Genomic DNA, 18,759 nt, shown 5'->3' with positions numbered 1-18,759 from the left:
TCTTTGATGTTTTTTAACTGGTCTGCTAGCTTTATGATATAGTCGATTCTGGACATACTGCGGTGAGCCCCAGAATAATATGTGTACTACTGTTCCCCGGGGTGGAGTATCCTCCAAGCCTCTACTAGGCCCATGGCTTCCATAAAATTGTGAATTTGTGCGCAAGAAGGAGGTACTGCTTTCGAGGGCCATCTGTCTAAGGATTCCGAAACAATTGAATTGAAGTCTCCCCCAATTAGGAGTCTACCCTCTGGTAAGGTGAGCAGGAGATCACCAAGGTCTCTGAATGCTGGGGTCTGAAGGCCCAGTGGCAGGTATACGGATACCAAGTTCAACGTCCATCCCTCCCATGTCCCAGAGATTGCCACAAATTGACCCAAGTTTTCTGATGGATACATCTGCCAGTGGATTCCTCACCTTGTGAATATCCCCTGCGCCAGTATTCCACTGAACTTTTTTCCCCAGCACTCCACGCCGACGTGGACGACATCATAATACATCGGCTCCGCTCGCGACTCCGTATGACGTCACCGGAGCCATAAGAGAACCACGTCGGCGTGATGAGGTCAGTTCCCTTTTCTCCGCGCCGTCGACGTGCAGCGGTTTTTCCAGTACTCTCCTGTTACTTTGTAGCTGTTGGGTGTTACTGTTAGGGAAATCTGTAATGTCTTTGACGAGGAAGTCGGGCTTTAAGCCCTGTAGGGAATGTGGGGGCCACATGTCTATGACGGACCCCCATGAGGACTGCTTGTGGTGCCTCTCGTCAGACCACGATGTCGAAAATTGTGTATGGTGTAGGAGGATGAATCCGAAGGCATTGAAGGAAAGGAAGGCTAAGCTGTTTATGGCCAACATCGGTAAGGAGAAGAGAGGGAGAAAGAAGGGAAGGTGGAGGCCGGAGTCGTCGACTTCGAGGTCATCGTAGTCGAAGAAACATCACAAAAAAAGGAAACATTCTTCACGACGCCGGTCTTTAAGGAACAGGAGGTCGAGATCGGTTTCGCCTCGACGACGTCGAAGTAAGGACTTGTCGCCTTCTCCTTCTAAGTCTCCGGGAGGATCTCCTTCGCCGAAGCGGACTCCAGCGCGATCACCGGCGCATTCCCCGGCGCAGTCACCGGCGCCGTCTCCGGCGTCGTCTCCGGCTCCAGTGGAGTCGCCTGTTTCTGATGGTGAGCAGGAACAAAGGAAGGAGCCTTCTCCGGGGCCTGAAGATTCTACGGCTCCAGTAGAGGACACTGCGGCGCCGCTGCCAGGTACTCCGCAGAGGGATACAGGTTCAGTGCCTTATCCACAGTTCCCGGCTCCAGGTACTGATTCTTCGCATTTTTTAAATGCAATGTATAGAATCTTTAATCGGGCGGCCTTCCTATCCGGTGCACCGACTGGTCCCGTGGGTCCCATGGCGTATACGTTAGGGGTGCAGCAGCATTACGCTCAGGCCCCTTTTATGCCCTTTCTGCCGATGGCGCCTTCGTGTCAGTTTCCGGCGCCGTCTGGGGATCCATCGCGACTTCGGCTGGATCGTCCTGCTTCGGAGCCTTCCTCGATGCCGTTGCCGACTCCATCGGCGCCGCGTCCGGCGCCGCCGACTCCGTCAATGGCGCCGCCGACTCCAACTCCTCTGGCTCCACCGACGCCGCGTACGACGTCGACGACGCCGGCTCCCAGGATTCGATCAAGAAGGGAGGCCCAGAGGGTATTGGAAGAAGGAAGGTATAGAGCGGAGGTAGAGGAAGGTGAAGTGGACACATCCTCTGATGAGTTTGAGGGGATACAAGAGGCTAGTGGCCTGGATACGACCCCTGAGTGGTAACATACTTCGGCTAGATCCTCTCCACCGCAGGAGCTTGCACCTTACTGTACAGTGATTAAAAAGGCCGCAGAACTGTTAGATTTGCAGTTACCTACTGCAGAATATAAGTCTAACCTGCTGACGGAGGTGCTGCACTCTCCTACTTCAACTACAGAGCCTTTACTACCTTTTAATGAGGCAATTTTGGAGCCTGTTTTGGAGGTATGGCGAAAACCACTTTCTTCTCCGGCGGTTTCCAGACAGGTGGCGAGAAGATACAGGGTGGCGCCTGGGGATCCAGATTTTCTATCCAAGCACCCGTCTCCAGAGAGCCTGGTTGTACAGGCATCCTGCTCAAAGCACGCTTCGGGGGCTTTCCCTCAGTCTCCTGCAGATAGAGAGTCCAAAAAAGTAGACCGGGCGGCTAAGAAGACTTTCTCTTCAGGAAGTATGACACTAAAGTCTTCCAATGCCACGTGCTTGCTGGGTCGTTACGTGCATGCCTTAATGGACTCAGTGAAATCTTTAGTCCCTAAGCTGCCTGAGGGTGATAAGGCGTCCTTCATGGAGGTAGTTGCAGACACTCAGGCTGCTGCCAGACAGGTGATCCAATCAGGGCTCCATACGGCAGATTCGGTGGCGAGGATAATGGGCTCATCCATAGCCACAAGAAGGCAGGCATGGCTACGTTCGTCTGGATTCTCCACGGATGTTCAGGCCACATTAGTGGATTTGCCGTTTGATGGGCACAAGTTATTTGAAGAGAAGGCTGACTCTGCCCTACAAAGATTTAAAGACAGCAGGTTAACGGCTAAGTCTTTGGGTCTGCAAGCACCTGCTAAGGGATCTGGATTTAAAAAGTTTAGGGGTTTCGGAAGATCATCCTTTCGCTCCTTCCGACAGCCTCAGCAGCAACAGCAGCAGCAGCAGCAACAGCAGAATCCCCTCTATAGGTCCTATAGAGGGAGACAAAGGGGTCGGATAGGTTCTGGACGCAACTCCTCTTCTTCCTCCTCCTCTGCTCCCAATGAGGCTTCAGGGAAGCAGCCCTAGATCCCCCATCCCGGATCATGTAAGACCTGTGGGGGGTCGGGTGTCCTACTTTCTGCGGGGTTGGAAATCTGTTACAACAGACCTTTGGGTTTTGAACCTCGTGGAGACTGGGTACGCCCTTCCCTTTCGGGAGTTTCCTCCCCCTCCTTGCCAAGGTTACTGCTCAGAGGACCATCTGCTTCTCCTGCAGAAGGAGGTTCTAGCTTTGCTTCAAAAGAGTGCAATAGAGGTGGTTCCGGAGCAGGAATGGGCTCAGGGATGCTACTCCCGGTATTTCCTGATTCCCAAAAAGGATGGCAGATTGCATCCGATACTGGACCTCAGAATCTTGAACTTTTACCTGAGACAGGAGAAATTCAAGATGCTGACCCTTGCGCAGGATCTTCAAGCGTTGCAGCAAGGAGACTGGATGGTGTCGCTCGACTTGCAGGACGCGTACTTCCATGTCCCGATCCTGAAGTCGCACAGGAAGTATCTCCGTTTTACGGTTGGGTCGCAACACTACCAGTTTGCGGTCCTCCCGTTTGGTCTTACTACCGCACCTCGAGTCTTCACAAAGGTGATAGCAGTGGTGGCTGCTCATCTCAGGAGGTCGGGGATTCCGGTTTTCCCCTACCTGGATGACTGGCTTCTGAAGGCAGAGTCCCCAGAGATGGTGCAGCGTCATCTGCAGGTAACATCTCAGCTGTTATTCGACTTGGGTTTTTCGATCAATGTGCCCAAATCTCACCTGGTGCCCTCTCAACGCAACCTGTTCATAGGGGCGGTACTGGACACTACTGTGTGTCGAGCATTTCCTCCTCCACAAAGAATTCTCGACATTCAGGAGATGATCCCTTTATTCCACGATGGAGCGGTTGTTCCAGTTCTGAAGGTCCTTCGCCTGCTCGGTCTGTCCGCTTCCTGCATTCTGTTGGTCAACCATGCACGCTGGCACATGAGGGCGCTCCAGTGGTGCCTCCGCAAGCAGTGGTATCAGCACAACGGGGATCTCAGGGAGTCGATCAGGATCTCCAGAGAAGCTGCAGCGGATCTATCTTGGTGGAGTGTGGGGGGCAATCTGTCGCAAGAAAAGCCCTTCCATTTGCCTCCGTCGGTGGCCACAGTGATAACGGATGCCTCCACCCTAGGGTGGGGTGCTCATCTGGGGGATCTGGAGTTCAAGGGTCTTTGGTCTCCGGAGGAAAGGTTGCTTCACATCAACCTTCTGGAAGTGCGGGCGATTCGTTTGGCGCTCAAGGCCTTCCTCCCTTCCCTTCGCGGTCAGTCTGTTCAAGTTCTGACGGACAACACTACCGCGATGTGGTATGTCAACAAGCAGGGAGGAGTGGGGTCTCTTTGCCTATGCAGAGAGGCCCTGCATCTATGGTCCTGGGCTCAGGACCATCAGATTTGTCTGATGGCAAATCATCTGGCCGGGGTGTTGAACGTACGTGCGGACAGTCTCAGTCGGCAGTTCTCCGCCGATCACGAGTGGAGGCTCCATCCGGAGGTGGTTCGTCACGTCTTTCGGACGTGGGGGACACCTCGGGTGGACCTGTTTGCCACCTGCGAGAACGCGCACTGCCCGTCATTCTGCAGTCTCCAGTTTCCGATGCAGGGGGCGTTGGGTGATGCGTTTCAGTTGAGTTGAGGCTCACGACTCCTTTACGCGTTTCCTCCCATACCCTTGATTCCTCGGGTTCTGAGGAAGATTCGCCAAGACCGGGCCCAAGTTATTTTGGTCGCCCCGGATTGGCCAAGAAGGGTGTGGTATACAGATCTTCTCCACCTCTCCTCGTGCCCTCCGCTCCGTCTCCCTCTGAGGGCAGACCTCCTCTCGCAGTCGGAGGGGCAGGTTCTACACCCCCACCTCCAGAGCTTACACCTTCATGCCTGGAGATTGAACGGGGCAACCTGAGTTCTTTCTCTCTCCCGCCTGATGTGGTGGACGTTATTTTATCGGCCAGGCGACACTCCACCAAGTCCATTTACTCCTACAGGTGGTCGAAATTTGTTAAATGGTGTGGGGAGAGATCTATTGACCCTTTAAAAGCCCATCTTTCTAATGTGCTCCAGTTTGCTCTTTCCTTGGCTCAGCAGGGCTGTGCTGTGGCCACGGTCAAGGGCTATCTTTCGGCCTTATCGGCTTTTTTATGTCTTCCTGATCAACCGTCACTATTTAAATCTCCGGTTGTTCTGAGGTTTATCAAGGGACTTACAAACATGTTTCCTCCCACTCCATTTGTGATGCCGCAGTGGGACCTTAATCTTCTTTTAACCTTTCTGATGGGGTCCCCATTTGAGCCTCTGCACAGCTGTCCTTTAAGGCTGTTGTCCTTTAAGACGGTCTTTCTTGTAGCCATAACCTCGGCAAGGAGGGTGAGTGAGCTTCAAGCTCTAAGTTCCAAACCTCCTTTTCTTACATTACATGCTGAAAGGATAGTTCTCAGGACCAGGGCTGCTTTCCTGCCAAAAGTTGTTACTCCGTTTCATTTGGGGCAGTCCATTACTCTCCCTGTTTTTTATCCACCTCCTCATCTCTCCAAGGAGGAGGAAAGACTCCATCGCCTGGATCGAAAGAGGGCTGTGAGTTTTTATCTGGACAGGACTAAAGACTTTCGTCTAGATGATCAACTCTTCATTGGCTATGTTGGTCATTTGAAGGGAAGAGCGGTGCACAAGTGCACGCTATCGAGATGGATCATCCTTGCCATCAAGATCTGCTACGCCCTGGCTGGTAAGACTCCTCCTGAGGGTATTAGAGCTCATTCAACTAGAGCGAAATCATCTACATCTGCTTTGGCCCGGGGTGTTCCTGTGGCAGATATTTGTAAAGCTGCGACTTGGGCATCCCTCCATACTTTCGCAAAGCATTATTGCTTGGACTCTGAGATGAGGAGGGAGAGCCACTTTGCGCGCTCTGTTTTACAAGACTATCTGGTATAGAAAGGTGGACACCCTCCTCCGGGAGTGGGGACTGCTGTGGGAATCTGTTCACAAGATGAGGAATCCACTGGCAGATGTATCCATCAGAAGAACAAGTTACTTACCTTCGGTAACGCTTGTTCTGGTGGATACAGTATCTGCCTGTGGATTCCTCACTGGCCCACCCGCCTCCCCGTTGTCCACCTTTGTATACCGTATAAGAGGTCTTGTTTGAAATGTTTTTATACTTTCTTGTACATTTTTAGGAAATGCTTGTTCAATTCAATTCAATTCAAAAGACCTTTATTCGAATTACTTAAATTCATAAAAGTACAGACATAAAAACAATTCATTATTACAATATTACAAAATACAATTGCTTATAGATTAAAAAGGAACTAAAACAGCAATCTTTCAGGGGTTTTCCATTGTTTTACGTACACATATTATTAGTCTTAAGAAGGTACTAGTGCGAAAAGTCAATTCCTCCGTGTCCAGGGAGAGTAACATTAGACGGGACTCCTCCAGGGAGAGGGGTCTTTGTTTTCGAAAATAGGGTGTTAAAAACCAGTTGATATATTTTAAGTAAAATTTACAGAAAAATAAAAAATGCAGATCATTCTGTGTACTGGTACCGTCACAGGGACAAGGATTACATTCAGTAGGATGGTTATAACCCAAGGGGAAACCCAACAAAGATTTTATGGAGCCTGCCCTTAGACGAAATAACAGAGACCTCTCCCAGCTAGACATACGAAGGGTAAGGTAAAGTGGAAGGGGTTGCCTGCACAGGTTGTTCTCCATATATCTAACAATGGTGGATTTGGATATTTCCCTTTCCATCCTTTCTGTTTCAAAAAGTGCGTATAGTGCTTGTTTAACCTCTACCTTGTCTTTACATCCAATTCTGGAAGGATCAGAGAAGAGATCGCCTTTGTTCACGGCGCTTAATGTTTTTGAAACTCCAGCAAGCCATGGGATTGATAAGCCGTGATCACATTTAAGGCAATCTTTAATTATATCTTGTGTTAGAGAAGCTGCGTTGTTCCTCCAGATTCTCAGCCAAAATAAAGCTGGTCTGCTTCTAATAAAATCACAGATGTAAGGGAGATTTAACTCTTTGTGACAGATAAATTCAGAGGACGAGATTGGGGCACCCAGTACTTTCCTACAAAAGCGGGTCTCTTCACGTTGAATACCGGGGTTTTTAGCGGAGGCCCAAACTTCAGCCCCGTAGGTGGCAACAGGGATGCACTGCAATCTAAAAAAATTTAAAACAGCGCTGGTAGCACCTAATTTCTTAGGGCGTGGAAGACTCAATATTGAATTGATGGCCTTCGAGAACTTGCTCATGGCGTGGGCACTCCATGAGCTGTTCGCAGCGAAGGCCACCCCTAGATATATAAAAGAATTTACGGAATCTAATTTGTCAGACCCAATGTGAATGGTATTGAGTTTCCGTTTCCCAGGTCCACATGACATAACAAAAGATTTTTTAAAATTTACACGCAGATCTAAGCCCTCCATATGATGGACAAAATTTTCCACAAGCAAACGGAGGGCGTTAGGGGTGCGGCCCATGAGGACCGCATCGTCTGCGTATAGTAAAACTGGCAAAGGATGCCCCTGGATAATTGGCACGTCTCTAGTTACTTGTTTTAAAACCTTTGCTATGCCATTGATATAGATGATAAACAGCAGGGGTGCGAAAACACACCCCTGTCTAACCCCCTGCCGATTTTTATAGCTCCGGATACTTCACCACCCAACCCAATCCTAACGTGCGCCCTAAGATCAGTATGAAGATACGCCAGAAAATGTACTAGGGCCTCATCCAATCCGTAATTAAGAAGCATGGTCCACAATTTAGATCTGTTTACCAGATCAAACGCAGATGAAAGATCCATAAAAGCAAGATATATGGGGGACGATCGAGCAACGTTATACTTGTCAATTATTAGTTTTAAGTTCAAACATTGCTCGACTGTACCCACCCCGCTCCTGAATCCCATCTGGCATGGATCCAGTAGGTCAGAATCTTCCGTCCACTCTACCACCCTGTTATAAATTACTCATCCGAGTATTTTTAAGGTGTTATTCAGGAGCGAGATTGGGCGGTAGTTAGCTGGATCTGACCTATCGCCCTTTTTATAGATTGGGACTATGATGCTAGAAGACCACGTCTTAGGGATGGGCACTCTTGACAAACTGTTAAAAACATTATGTAAGATTGGCGCCCATAAATCTGGGCTATGCTTTATAATATCTTTAGGGAAACCATCTGGGCCGGGAGCCTTGTTACCAAGGCTCTCTCTGACAGGTGCTACCACCTCAGGAAGGTCAATCCGCAAGTCTTGCAGCTGTCCCAGATCTGGGGTAGTTGTTTCCTCGGAGGGAGCAGCGTATATTTTGGAAAAGTGGGCTTCCCAAGTGCTACTGATTATATTGCAGCTGGTTGAGGATAAGAGTTTACCCATGTCGCGCATTTTCCTGACAGCGGACCAAAATGGCCCACTACTCTTCAGGTTAGCGCTAACAACCAGCGACTCCCACTGTTCCATCAAAAGTGCCGCCTTTCTTTCGGCTATTTTTTGTTTATAGAGTTTCCTAGCTGTCTGTACCTCCACTGGATTCCTTGGCTTGGTAATTAGTACCCTGCGTAGTTCCCTATTTGCCATAGAACAGGCGGAGTAAAACCATCTTGGGTCTTTCGCCTTAGTGGGTAGTGGGACTGACAAATAAGTTTTGATTGCCACGCATAGTTTGCCAAAATCGGTAACTATTCTGTGGCAATCCCCATCGGGTGATAAGCAAGAATTTATTAATTCTAAATGGTCATTTTTTACACGGTCAAGTAGGGCTCCGCAATCAATTCCCCTCCATTTTAGATGGAGACCATCGCCAGATGGTGTAATATCTCTTGCGCCATTAAAATTGGCATATACTGGGCTAGGGCCCAAATACAAAATAACTATAAGGGGGTTGTGGTCTCCATATAAAGTCTCTACCACATTAGAGTCTGTGACACGATCTGTTAGGTAGGGGGATGTAAAAATAAAATCAATCGTTGAGCAGGAATCTCTTCCTCTAAACGTGGGGGCACAGGTCATCCTTGAAGTTTGGCTTGCTTCCATTACATTGCTAAGGATGTGTTAGTTTAATATCTTAACAAGTTCAGTACCTCTTCGATCTGCTAGATCCGAATAGCTTTTGTCCTCTAGTCGGTGTTTCCCTGGTATTTTCGCATTAAAATCCCCCCCAATGAGAATCCCTGACTTCTCGTCTAAACCTGTGTTTGTTTCAAGGTGTGCCAATATATTAGAAAGTGCTATGTAGTTCCTATTTGGTACGGAATAAAAATCATTATTATAAAAGTTAATTAAATAAATCTTGGTCTTTCGCTTGTATTCAAGAACCTGGATATTTGGGTTCCCGAATGATAAATCCTTAAAAATACCACCCGCCAATATCCTGATTCCAATAAAAAGTCCTCCCATTGCACGACCAAAGGCAGGCTTAGAGGCGAACACGCTAAAACAGTGGTAACCCTCTAGGTGCACATTCCCTACGGCCCAGGTCTCTTGGAACATAATAATGTCTTTGCCATCCAATAGCTGGACCCATTGAGGGTCAGACAGTCTTGATTCTATACCTGCAACGTTCCAGCTAAGGATTGACAAATCAGAGCCGCTAGGGCTACCTAAATGCTTGTCCCTAGTGATTTGCCTGGGATTGATTAGCAAGGTTGTTGTTGCATCCTCACATGCGACTGGGGATGGGACCGTGGCATGCTGTGCGGCCACAGGTTGAGTTATAATGATTTTTGTGAGATCTAGAAGTTCCCCAGTTACATCGGCTACCTCAGCGCATTCAGTATTCCTTACGCTGTCCCCCAGTCAGTCCTGTTCTTCTAGATTTGAGAAAGCATATTCAAATCGATTGTAGGTTGGGACGTTATACAGGTACCTCCTCCGTATAAAAATTTTGGTGGGTCACTGCATAAGGCCTCTCCCTAGGGATACACTGGGGAACGGCTGAAAAGGGGGGATGTAACATTTGGTGTGCTGGTAGTGCGGTCATGTTACCTAGGGCCATATGTAGGTAAATTACATTTACCGATTCTTAAATACCCAATTTTACCGATTCGGTATTTATGAATCGGTAAATGTAATGTAGGTAAAAAAATACCGATGCGGTAAGTGTCGGTATTTTAGAATCGGTATTTACCGATTCGGTAATGGTAACCTGTATCTCATTGATTCCTATGGGCCAGGAGGCCCATAGGAATCAATGGGAAGCCAGTTACCATTACCGAATCGGTAAATACCGAATCGGTAATGGGGGGAGCTCAATCAAGGGTGGCAGGGTGTCACATTGACACCCTGTTGCACCCCTGATTCCTGCATGTGTGCACATGTGGCACACATACATGCCCTGAGGGCATGTGTGTCTGCCACATTGCACACATCTAAGGGCCAAATAATGCCTTAACTGAGACATTCGTCATTTACCACCAACTTTCAGTTGGTGGTAAATAACGAATCCCCACACCCACCACACACTCCCCCTACATCTCATTTCTGTATTCGGTATTTACCGAATCGGTAAAATTACCGATTCGGTAATTTTACCGATTCGGTTAATTACCGAATACAGAAATGATCCCCCTACATATCAAAAGCCTGAATACCGGTCGGTAACGGTATATTTTCCGAAAATCGGCCGTTACCGACCGGTATTGGGCTACCTACATGAGGCCCCTAATGAGGGGCCGTTCCTAGGGTCATGGTGTTGGTCCTGGTGGTAATGTCGGTTATTGATTCTAGAGTTGGTATTAGTATCCTGTCGATGTCCCAAGAAATTAGTCCCAAAACTAGGGTTAGGATCTAATAGGTGCCTGTAAAAGTACCCAAGAGGAAGAAGAGTGGTGTTGTATTCCCAATGAGAGGGCTGTGGGGCTTTTGCTAGCGTACATTGAGCCCATTGTGGGGACCTAAAATTTATAATTCTACAGTCCCCTTCAAACTTTTTTCTTAAAGGGCCCACCCACCCCACTCTTTGGGTATAAATAATCTCTCCAGCGCCATCCATCGGAAATTGACAATATCTGGATAACCAGTGGAGAGTTCTATTTTTTAGGTTGATGAAATTTTCCTCTTGGTCTTTCCTTAGTTTGGGGACATTAGCTAGAACCAGGACGTAGGGTCCGCACTCTGGGGGTAAGCTGATGCGGGCCGGAATTTGTTTTGCAATGGTTAATATAGACTGGTCCGGCTTGGACGGGGGAGAGGATAAGACATGTCGGGCATCAGTATTGGTTTGACTAAGATATGCCATATTACTTTTGGAGACAGTTTGATCCGTCTCTACAAAGGTGGCAACCTTAGGGGATTTTGGTTTAGGTGCCCGTTTGGCAGGATGTTCCACAAATGGTAGGCTTTTACTTGTACTCGGTTTTGAGGGTAACAAGGGGTCGCTAGTGTTAATTTTATTTAACATATTAGTCTGACTCGTTTGGGCGTTATCTATGGTAGTTGTCCCCAGGCAGGGCAAGGTTTCTTGTTGGCGCCCAGAACTCAGTTTAGATACATGATCAGTCAGTACTCTCAACCTCTTTTCTATATTCTGTACATGTAGGTTCATTGGCCCCAAGAGAGTAGATATCAGTGTCTCCAGTCTCCCCCAGAATCCCTGGACCCCTGACGCTGTGTTGATTTCTATAATTGAGGAATCCATCTCGCTGGGTAGGCCATCCCCCTTAACCTTGTTTCGCACTACGGGGGCAGCAGACCTCCGTGGTTGGCTGTTCCCACCCTTCTGTTTATTTTGTGCTGGCTCAATATTTTTCCGTTTGCTCTTAGCTTTTTGCCTCTTTGCTTTCTGGCCCCTTGTTTGCATTAGTTCACTAGTGCTTTTATCCCCATCTAAGTCCAAAGCATCAGGGTCGGGACGTGAGCCAATCCCTTCTGTGTGAATCAGATTGTTAGCTGGGGATGGCAAAAAATCCGAGTCCCTATTTGAGCTTGGCTCTAACATAGCGGGGGTTGACGATAGCCTAGTGTCCATGGGCAGGTGGCCGTAAGATGCTACATTTCCATTTATGCGGTTCTCATTAGTATCTGCGCCCGGGAGCCCCGCATAAGATGTAGCAAGCAAAGAATCAAATGATTTTTCCAAAGAGTTTTCGTGATGCATAAGTAAGGGCAAACTTGGTGGGAGCGATAGGCGCCTTTCAGTATTCTGGATGGCCGTGGCGACAACGCCAATTGTTCTTTGTAACATTTTGTCTATGGCCGTCAGGCATGGCAGTGGGGTAGTAGGGGGTACTACAGGTTGTTTAGGCTTACCCGTTCTTCTAGGTGCTGCTGAAGTCTTTTTTCCCATGGTAGGTATTAGTTCGAGTAGCCAGCAGCGATTTAACAGCCAAATACCCCCGGACCAGCGATGTTTGGGGGGGGGCCCAGCCCTGCCTCCTCCTGGCAAGGACGGGCCCTCCCTTGGCCCGGGCTTCGCCAGGGCGCTGCCCGCACGCGTCCCGCGCTGCGGGAGGCGAGCAGCGTAGATGTAGGCAGGTGACGCCTGCCACTGACGTCACCTGCAAGCGCCACACAGGAGCCTGGGAAATGGAGTTTTTTGGTGGAGCCGTTGCCCTCACGGCGGACCTGGAGGTCTATTGGCGGAAGAATGCTCCCTGCTTGGAGCCCTTTCACAGACAAAGTAAGTCTGCCGTTGCCCTCACGGCGCTGAAAACGTGTCCGGTATCCACTCTCGTTAGCCCCTTCAAGCGCGTCCCGCGCTGCGGGAGGCGAGCAGCGTAGATGTAGGCAGGTGACGCCTGCCACTGACGTCACCTGCAAGTGCTACACGGGAGCCTGGGAAATTGAGTTTTTTGGTGGAGCCGTTGCCCTCACGGCGGACCTGGAGGTCTATTGGCCGAAGAATGCTCCCTGCTTGGAGCCCTTTCACAGACAAAGTAAGTCTGACGTTGCCCTCACGGCGCTGAAAACGTGTCCGGTATCCACTCTCGTTAGCCCCTTCAAGCGCGTCCCGCGCTGCGGGAGGCGAGCAGCGTAGATGTAGGCAGGTGACGCCTGCCACTGACGTCACCTGCAAGCGCCACACGGGAGCCTGGGAAATGGAGTTTTTTGGTGGAGCCGTTGCCCTCACGGCGGACCTGGAGGTCTATTGGCGGAAGAATTCTCCCTGCTTGGAGCCCTTTCACAGACAAAGTAAGTCTGCCGTTGCCCTCACAGCGCTGAAAACGTGTCCGGTATCCACTCTCGTTAGCCCCTTCAAGCGCGTCCCGCGCTGCGGGAGGCGAGCAGCGTAGATGTAGGCATCAAGTTTGATTTGTTTCATCCAAGCTGCAGCAAAACATCAGTACAAGACGATCAGCGGAAAAGCCATGTCGGAACTTCTGCGAGGATCAGCACCTCAACCATAAACCGTGATACCTTGTTTATTTAGCATTCCTTTTCTTTGTATGCTATGTATATGTGGTTGTATATTGTATACTGTGTATACTTTGAGTCTGTCGTTGGTCCACCTGTGCGCCTCGGAGGCACGGAAAAAATGGGTGGAACTGGCGTCATCACGCCGACGTGGTTCTCTTATGGCTCCGGTGACGTCATACGGAGTCGCGAGCGGAGCCGATGTATTATGACGTCGTCCACGTCGGCGTGGAGTGCTGGGGAAAAAAGTTCAGTGGAATGCTGGCGCAGGGGATATTCACAAATTGAGGAATCCACAGGCAGATCCTGTATCCACCAGAAAAAGCGTTACCGAAGGTAAGTAACTTGTTCATCTGTCCATGTGCGCTCAGTCGTCATCTGGAATGTCTTGCGAGTCATTATTCCCACCCTGGGAGCCCGAGCCGAAGGCTGAATGAGCTACAAGTTTGAATCCCCACCTCGTCAGTGCTTTACATGCATTGCCTAATAAATGGGTCTCTTGGAGTAGAATTGCGTCAGGGGAATGACGTTTAATATATTGGAGCACAACTCCACTTTTAATCTGATGCCCTAACCCATTCACATTCCAGGACAACAATTTAATCTCATTTCGATGCTGTAACCATGTGTGTGTTCGATACTAATCTGCGCTTTGGAGGGAAGACCTCTACTCACCTCTTTTCCTTGTGGAGGGCCTTTCGTCCATCTCCGCCTGCCAGTTGTCCGTCCCAATGCATGGATTGTACTATCTCCAGCTTTTCCTGTAGTGCCTACCTTGTCCAAACTATATTGTCCTGACAAAACATTCCCCAGCCCGCTCCCTGTCACCAATGAGATATGAAAAATCATTTGGGTGTGCAACATGGTGATCGCTGGAGATTTTCGGTGCATGGAACCCCACCCCTCCCTTTGCATAAAACGTTCCCCCCCTCCCTGCCTCCCTGCATGGCGGTATCGTAACCTCCCTCCACCCCAAACTTGCAGAGTGCCTATCGCCCACCCCCTTAACTTGTGGTGCGTGTGTCAACCCCACATCCATCCAGCAATTACATTATATAAATACTGATTTAGTGTCTTAGTTTTTCTCCATTTCCTCCATCTTACTGTGAGTTGCGTCGTCTCTTGCCCCTCATAGTCGGTAGCCCATTTCATCTCACCTGGTGCGCCGGGGAGGAGAGCGATAAGGGAGGGTGAAAGGAGAAAGACGAGATGAGCGAAGGGGCAGACAACATCGAGAGCATCACCAACACTGGAATCCTGTATCTGGCATACCATATAGAAGGAGGGTAGCAAGAGAAACTAGGTAAGTGAGGGGGGGGCAACATCCATGGCATCACCAAGACGGTCTGCTTACATGCCACAGAGGAGTATCGGTAGGGGTGGGCCTTAGAGGAGCGATTGATGAGTTGTGGGTGAGCATGGGAAAGAGCACAGGAGCGCTCTGAAGAGCAATACATGGACTCTTGTGGAGTGCTAAACAATAAATGTCAAGAAGTAGTAGTTCCAGAACAGGATTCACCTTATCTATTCAAAAGCAAGGGCAAGCAGGCTTTGCGTCACTGGTGGACAACAACAGTGTCGGTAGGAAAACCATCCAATGAGGAGCAGGGATGCGCGATTGATAGTAAATCATGTAATCAGGCACAAGAGCTGACAAGAAGCCCTCTCTGTGTATAATTTTATACAGTGCTTTTGACATATAGCTGCATCTGTATGATCTGAAACCACAAAAAGATAACACCACTAGGCCAATATTAATAGTCAGTGTTGCTAGAGCTGCCTGAATGACACATAATACCACACCAGTCACTGAGGGTAAGCTTTGATTTTCCAGCCCGCTATATATTTGCATTTTCATCAGGTGATTACAACTATCATGCTTGGCTGCTGAGTTAGCTCTTTCTGTCCATTGAATCTCATTTGTGAACCTGGGTATATTTTCTGCATGTATACTGTCTATCTACTAACAGTTTGTGCTCTGCTCTTCAGTAATGAAGTAAATATGTTTTTGATTTCTAATGTTGATCTAGGTATTACTCCTAGATGAACCTACAGCTGGCATGGATCCGTGCTCACGACATGTAGTGTGGAAACTTTTGAAACAACGAAAAGCTGACTGTGTGACAGTCTTTAGTACCCATTTCATGGATGAAGCAGATATTCTTGCTGGTGAGTCCTTCATTAGAATGTGCATGGTGTTTAAGCTGCGATTACTTGCCCATATTGTAGTGTGACATTCGTGTCCATTCAACCTGTTTAGGAGGAGGAGACTGATGATTCTGTTAAGCCTAAACTGTTGATGCTTCTAATTTGTTTTGTTAAATTCTTACTCTTAAAATATCTATCCCTCCTATGCATGTAAGTAGACAAAGACAATACTTCCACTTTTTCTCTCAAAGGATTCCTAAAATATTGGTATGTATAATTCGTGAGGTTATGTCTCACAGGACTATGGAATCTTGGTAAAGTTGTTTCGATTTTTCTATCTTCTGTGGGATCAGTTAACAAAACCCACTTTAAACAGTTGGAAATTGCAAAGTTCCACAAATAATTGGTGAAATGTTAATTTGAGGATTCCTGACATGGAGTTGGAGGTCACCGGCTTAAGCCGGAAGAATCAGCTTGTAACCTGGAAATCATAGCCCTCTCTGTTGCGCTTCTCTCTTACGGCGCAGGCAAGCACTGCAAACATGTATTCTCACTCAACAAAGTCAAAGTAAAAATATTTGCACACCATTTACTGTTGGATGTGATTGCGAAATAGTGTGGAAGAATGTCCTTTGATTATGTGAAATCGACCTTCAAAGGATAAAACCGGACTATTCTGGGAGAACCAGACTCAACACATAGACGGTTATTGAGTTAGCCATGATATTTGCAAGAATTTTTGTGTCAGTTATTTTTAGAACGAGAATGGCTTATACAAAGAGTAGAGATCAGTAGATTAGTCAGGCTTAAGGATAGTGACTACCAAAGCTGGTCACATCATGGGACCCCCAGAATCAAACGAGCAAGAAGTGGCGGCAGACTCTTCTCTCTGAACGCAGGCAGACTCTGGAACGCCCTTCCCCTCCACCTCTGAAAAGAGTCTTTTCATTCCGCCTTCAGGAAACAACTCAAAACCCTTCTATTCCCTTAACTAATCATTCTGCTCTCCCACCCATTCACTAGTCATGCCTAGCGCTGGGAGGCCTTCTGGTAGCAATGCGCTTTATAAATACCCTTTTCATTTCATTTCATTTCATGGGTGGGATATGCCTCTCTCAATCACCTCCTCAAATAGCTTAATGAAGTGAGGGGTCAGTTCCTCATTAAATCCGTTATGATAGTTGTGAGATCGCAGCTGTTTGGCATGCTCTTGATTAACTTACAAAAAAAGCTCTTTTGTTGATGGGTCAAGCAACACCTTCCTCTCAGCATGTTTGAACCATGCCATAGTGAAGTCTTCAATATTCCTCTTTATTGTCGTCGGACGCAAGGAGTAAAGTGATACTGTTTAAATCTCTCAGCTGTCATTTTGGGAGTTGTTTATTGGTTTGTGTTGGGCATTATAATGCTAGTTACATACCCCATAGACCATCTAGGATGCAGTAATTATGCAAGCGTACTGCTTAGAAGCTCACCCTCTCCATTCACTTTGGCCACTGCGCATTTGTCCAGATATTTAGCTTCTTTGCCAACTCAATCATTGTATACACCTAGCCATGAGTGGATTTTAGTCAAAGTATGTTCATCATTTGTTTGTGCATGAGACTGTTCTCCTCAATTTCTTTCAAACAATTCCATATACACTTTAAGACCACATAATGTTTAGCTATGTTTACACCTCAAATATAGACTTTAAAAGCCTCCCAGATAGTTTGAAAGTGCTCAACTGATACCATGTTAATATCAAAGTTATCTCCAATAGTATCAGTGATCTCCGGTCTAAATACAGTGCCGAGCAGGCCCTAGGAGGGAAATCTCCATGAGAAGCAAGGAGGATATCCATCATGTATAGGAAGTTCAGCCAGAGCTGGTGAATGGTCAGAATATGTGTGTGCAAGATGAGTGGAGGATTGGACCATGAAGTTAATATCCTTGGACATCAGCACATGAATTCAGCGCCTCGTGGGTTCCTGTACCTACATCTATCTAGCAGATGCTCCAGCACCATGAAACCGTTTATTTCCATGGTTACAGCAGATGACTTTCAGAGAGCCTCTCTTGATCTGTCTACATCAAGGCTCAGGGTGCACTTAAAATCCACTCCCCATAGTAATGCACCACAGTTGAGCTTCTTCATCACATATTGTAAATCGGAATACAATTGTGGGTTATTGTGATAAGGGCCATACATATTGACTATCACCATCTGTTTACTTTTTAATGTACCAAATAGCTACCATTTGGGTCTGAGATTATTTCATTGATGTGCATGCTTAACCCCTTCTAACCCAGAGTAGCAAACCACTACCATTGGAGTTGAAGGACAACATGTAGCGCAAGCCCCTCAATCTGTTGGATAACTATGCACAGATTGTGGAATAAGGTGTGTCGCGTGAGTCATGGCTACATCTATTCAGGGTCGCTGTAAGTAGGCAGTTATATTGAGTATCTTACGGTGATCATTCAGTCCTCTTACATTCAATGTGAGTAGCCAGAGTAATCATATTTCTGCTTGCCGCCATGGTCTATCAAGTAATGCACAATGTACATAGTGATGTACATTAATGGACACATGTATCAAAATCCTCTATTGCGATTCCTTAATAGCGATTTTTAAGGCATCGCTAATAAGAAATCGCAAAGAGCAAAGCGTTAAAAAAAATCACACATTTGTTGCTATTCGGTACAAATCTCGATCGCTAAATGCGATTTCTAATTACTGAATGGCAATTTGCGAATCCGCTAATACAGAATCGCTATTAGCGATTCCGTGTTTCAGATGCAGCTTGATGACATCAGAACCAGGAAGTGATGAATCCAGTGCACTGAGAGAGTCAGAGGGGGAGGCAGACTGCAGGAGCACAGCTGAAGGAACCATTTTGGGATATTTAAACCTCTTCAAGGACATCAGCGTGGCTTCAGGAACAACTGGGGAGTAGTCTGCATAGCGCAAGAGAAAGTTCAGCGAAAAGGAGATTGAAATCCTCATTGAGGAAGTTGTGAGGAGGCATGATAAGGTATTTGGAAAGCAGTCACTCCAGGTCCCTGAGTTAGAGAAGCACAAAATCTGGCTTGGAATACAATCCAGAGTAAACGCAGTGGGGGTCACACACCACACAATAAAAGATCCGTGCAAGCCCTGGTATGACCTGCACAGCTGTGCAAAGGAAAGGGTTGCTCTCAGGCTTGCGGAGGAGAAGAAGACTGTAGGAGGACCTCCAACAGAAACTGCTAATACACCCCTGGAGGACCTTGTGGAGGCCACACTTTAGCCTGATGCTGTAGTTGGAGTGACGGAGTTAGACACCTCTGAACCGGGCAGTACTTCACAAGGTAAGATGCAGGTAAATGACCATTCATTACTGAATCTAACAAACAACCCCTCAAGACAGATCAGGCTTAGTG

At 47.7% G+C, this 18,759-nt stretch overlaps 1 protein-coding gene across 1 annotated transcript in view; it reads left to right on the top strand.

The window, feature by feature from the left end:
* Nucleotides 1–18,759, top strand: part of LOC146810320 (cholesterol transporter ABCA5-like) — a 1,540,893-nt gene that overhangs the window by 659,519 nt on the left and 862,615 nt on the right. Inside the window, exon 15 of the mRNA XM_085617316.1 lies at nucleotides 15,237–15,375. Within this exon, the coding sequence (XP_085473442.1) occupies nucleotides 15,237–15,375 (139 nt within the window). The remainder of the gene's footprint in view (nucleotides 1–15,236; nucleotides 15,376–18,759) is intronic.

This window comes from Triturus cristatus, chromosome 7, assembly GCF_964204655.1.
Source record: "Triturus cristatus chromosome 7, aTriCri1.1, whole genome shotgun sequence".
Lineage (NCBI taxonomy): Eukaryota > Metazoa > Chordata > Amphibia > Caudata > Salamandridae > Triturus > Triturus cristatus.
This window is presented reverse-complemented; position numbering and strand designations above follow the sequence as displayed.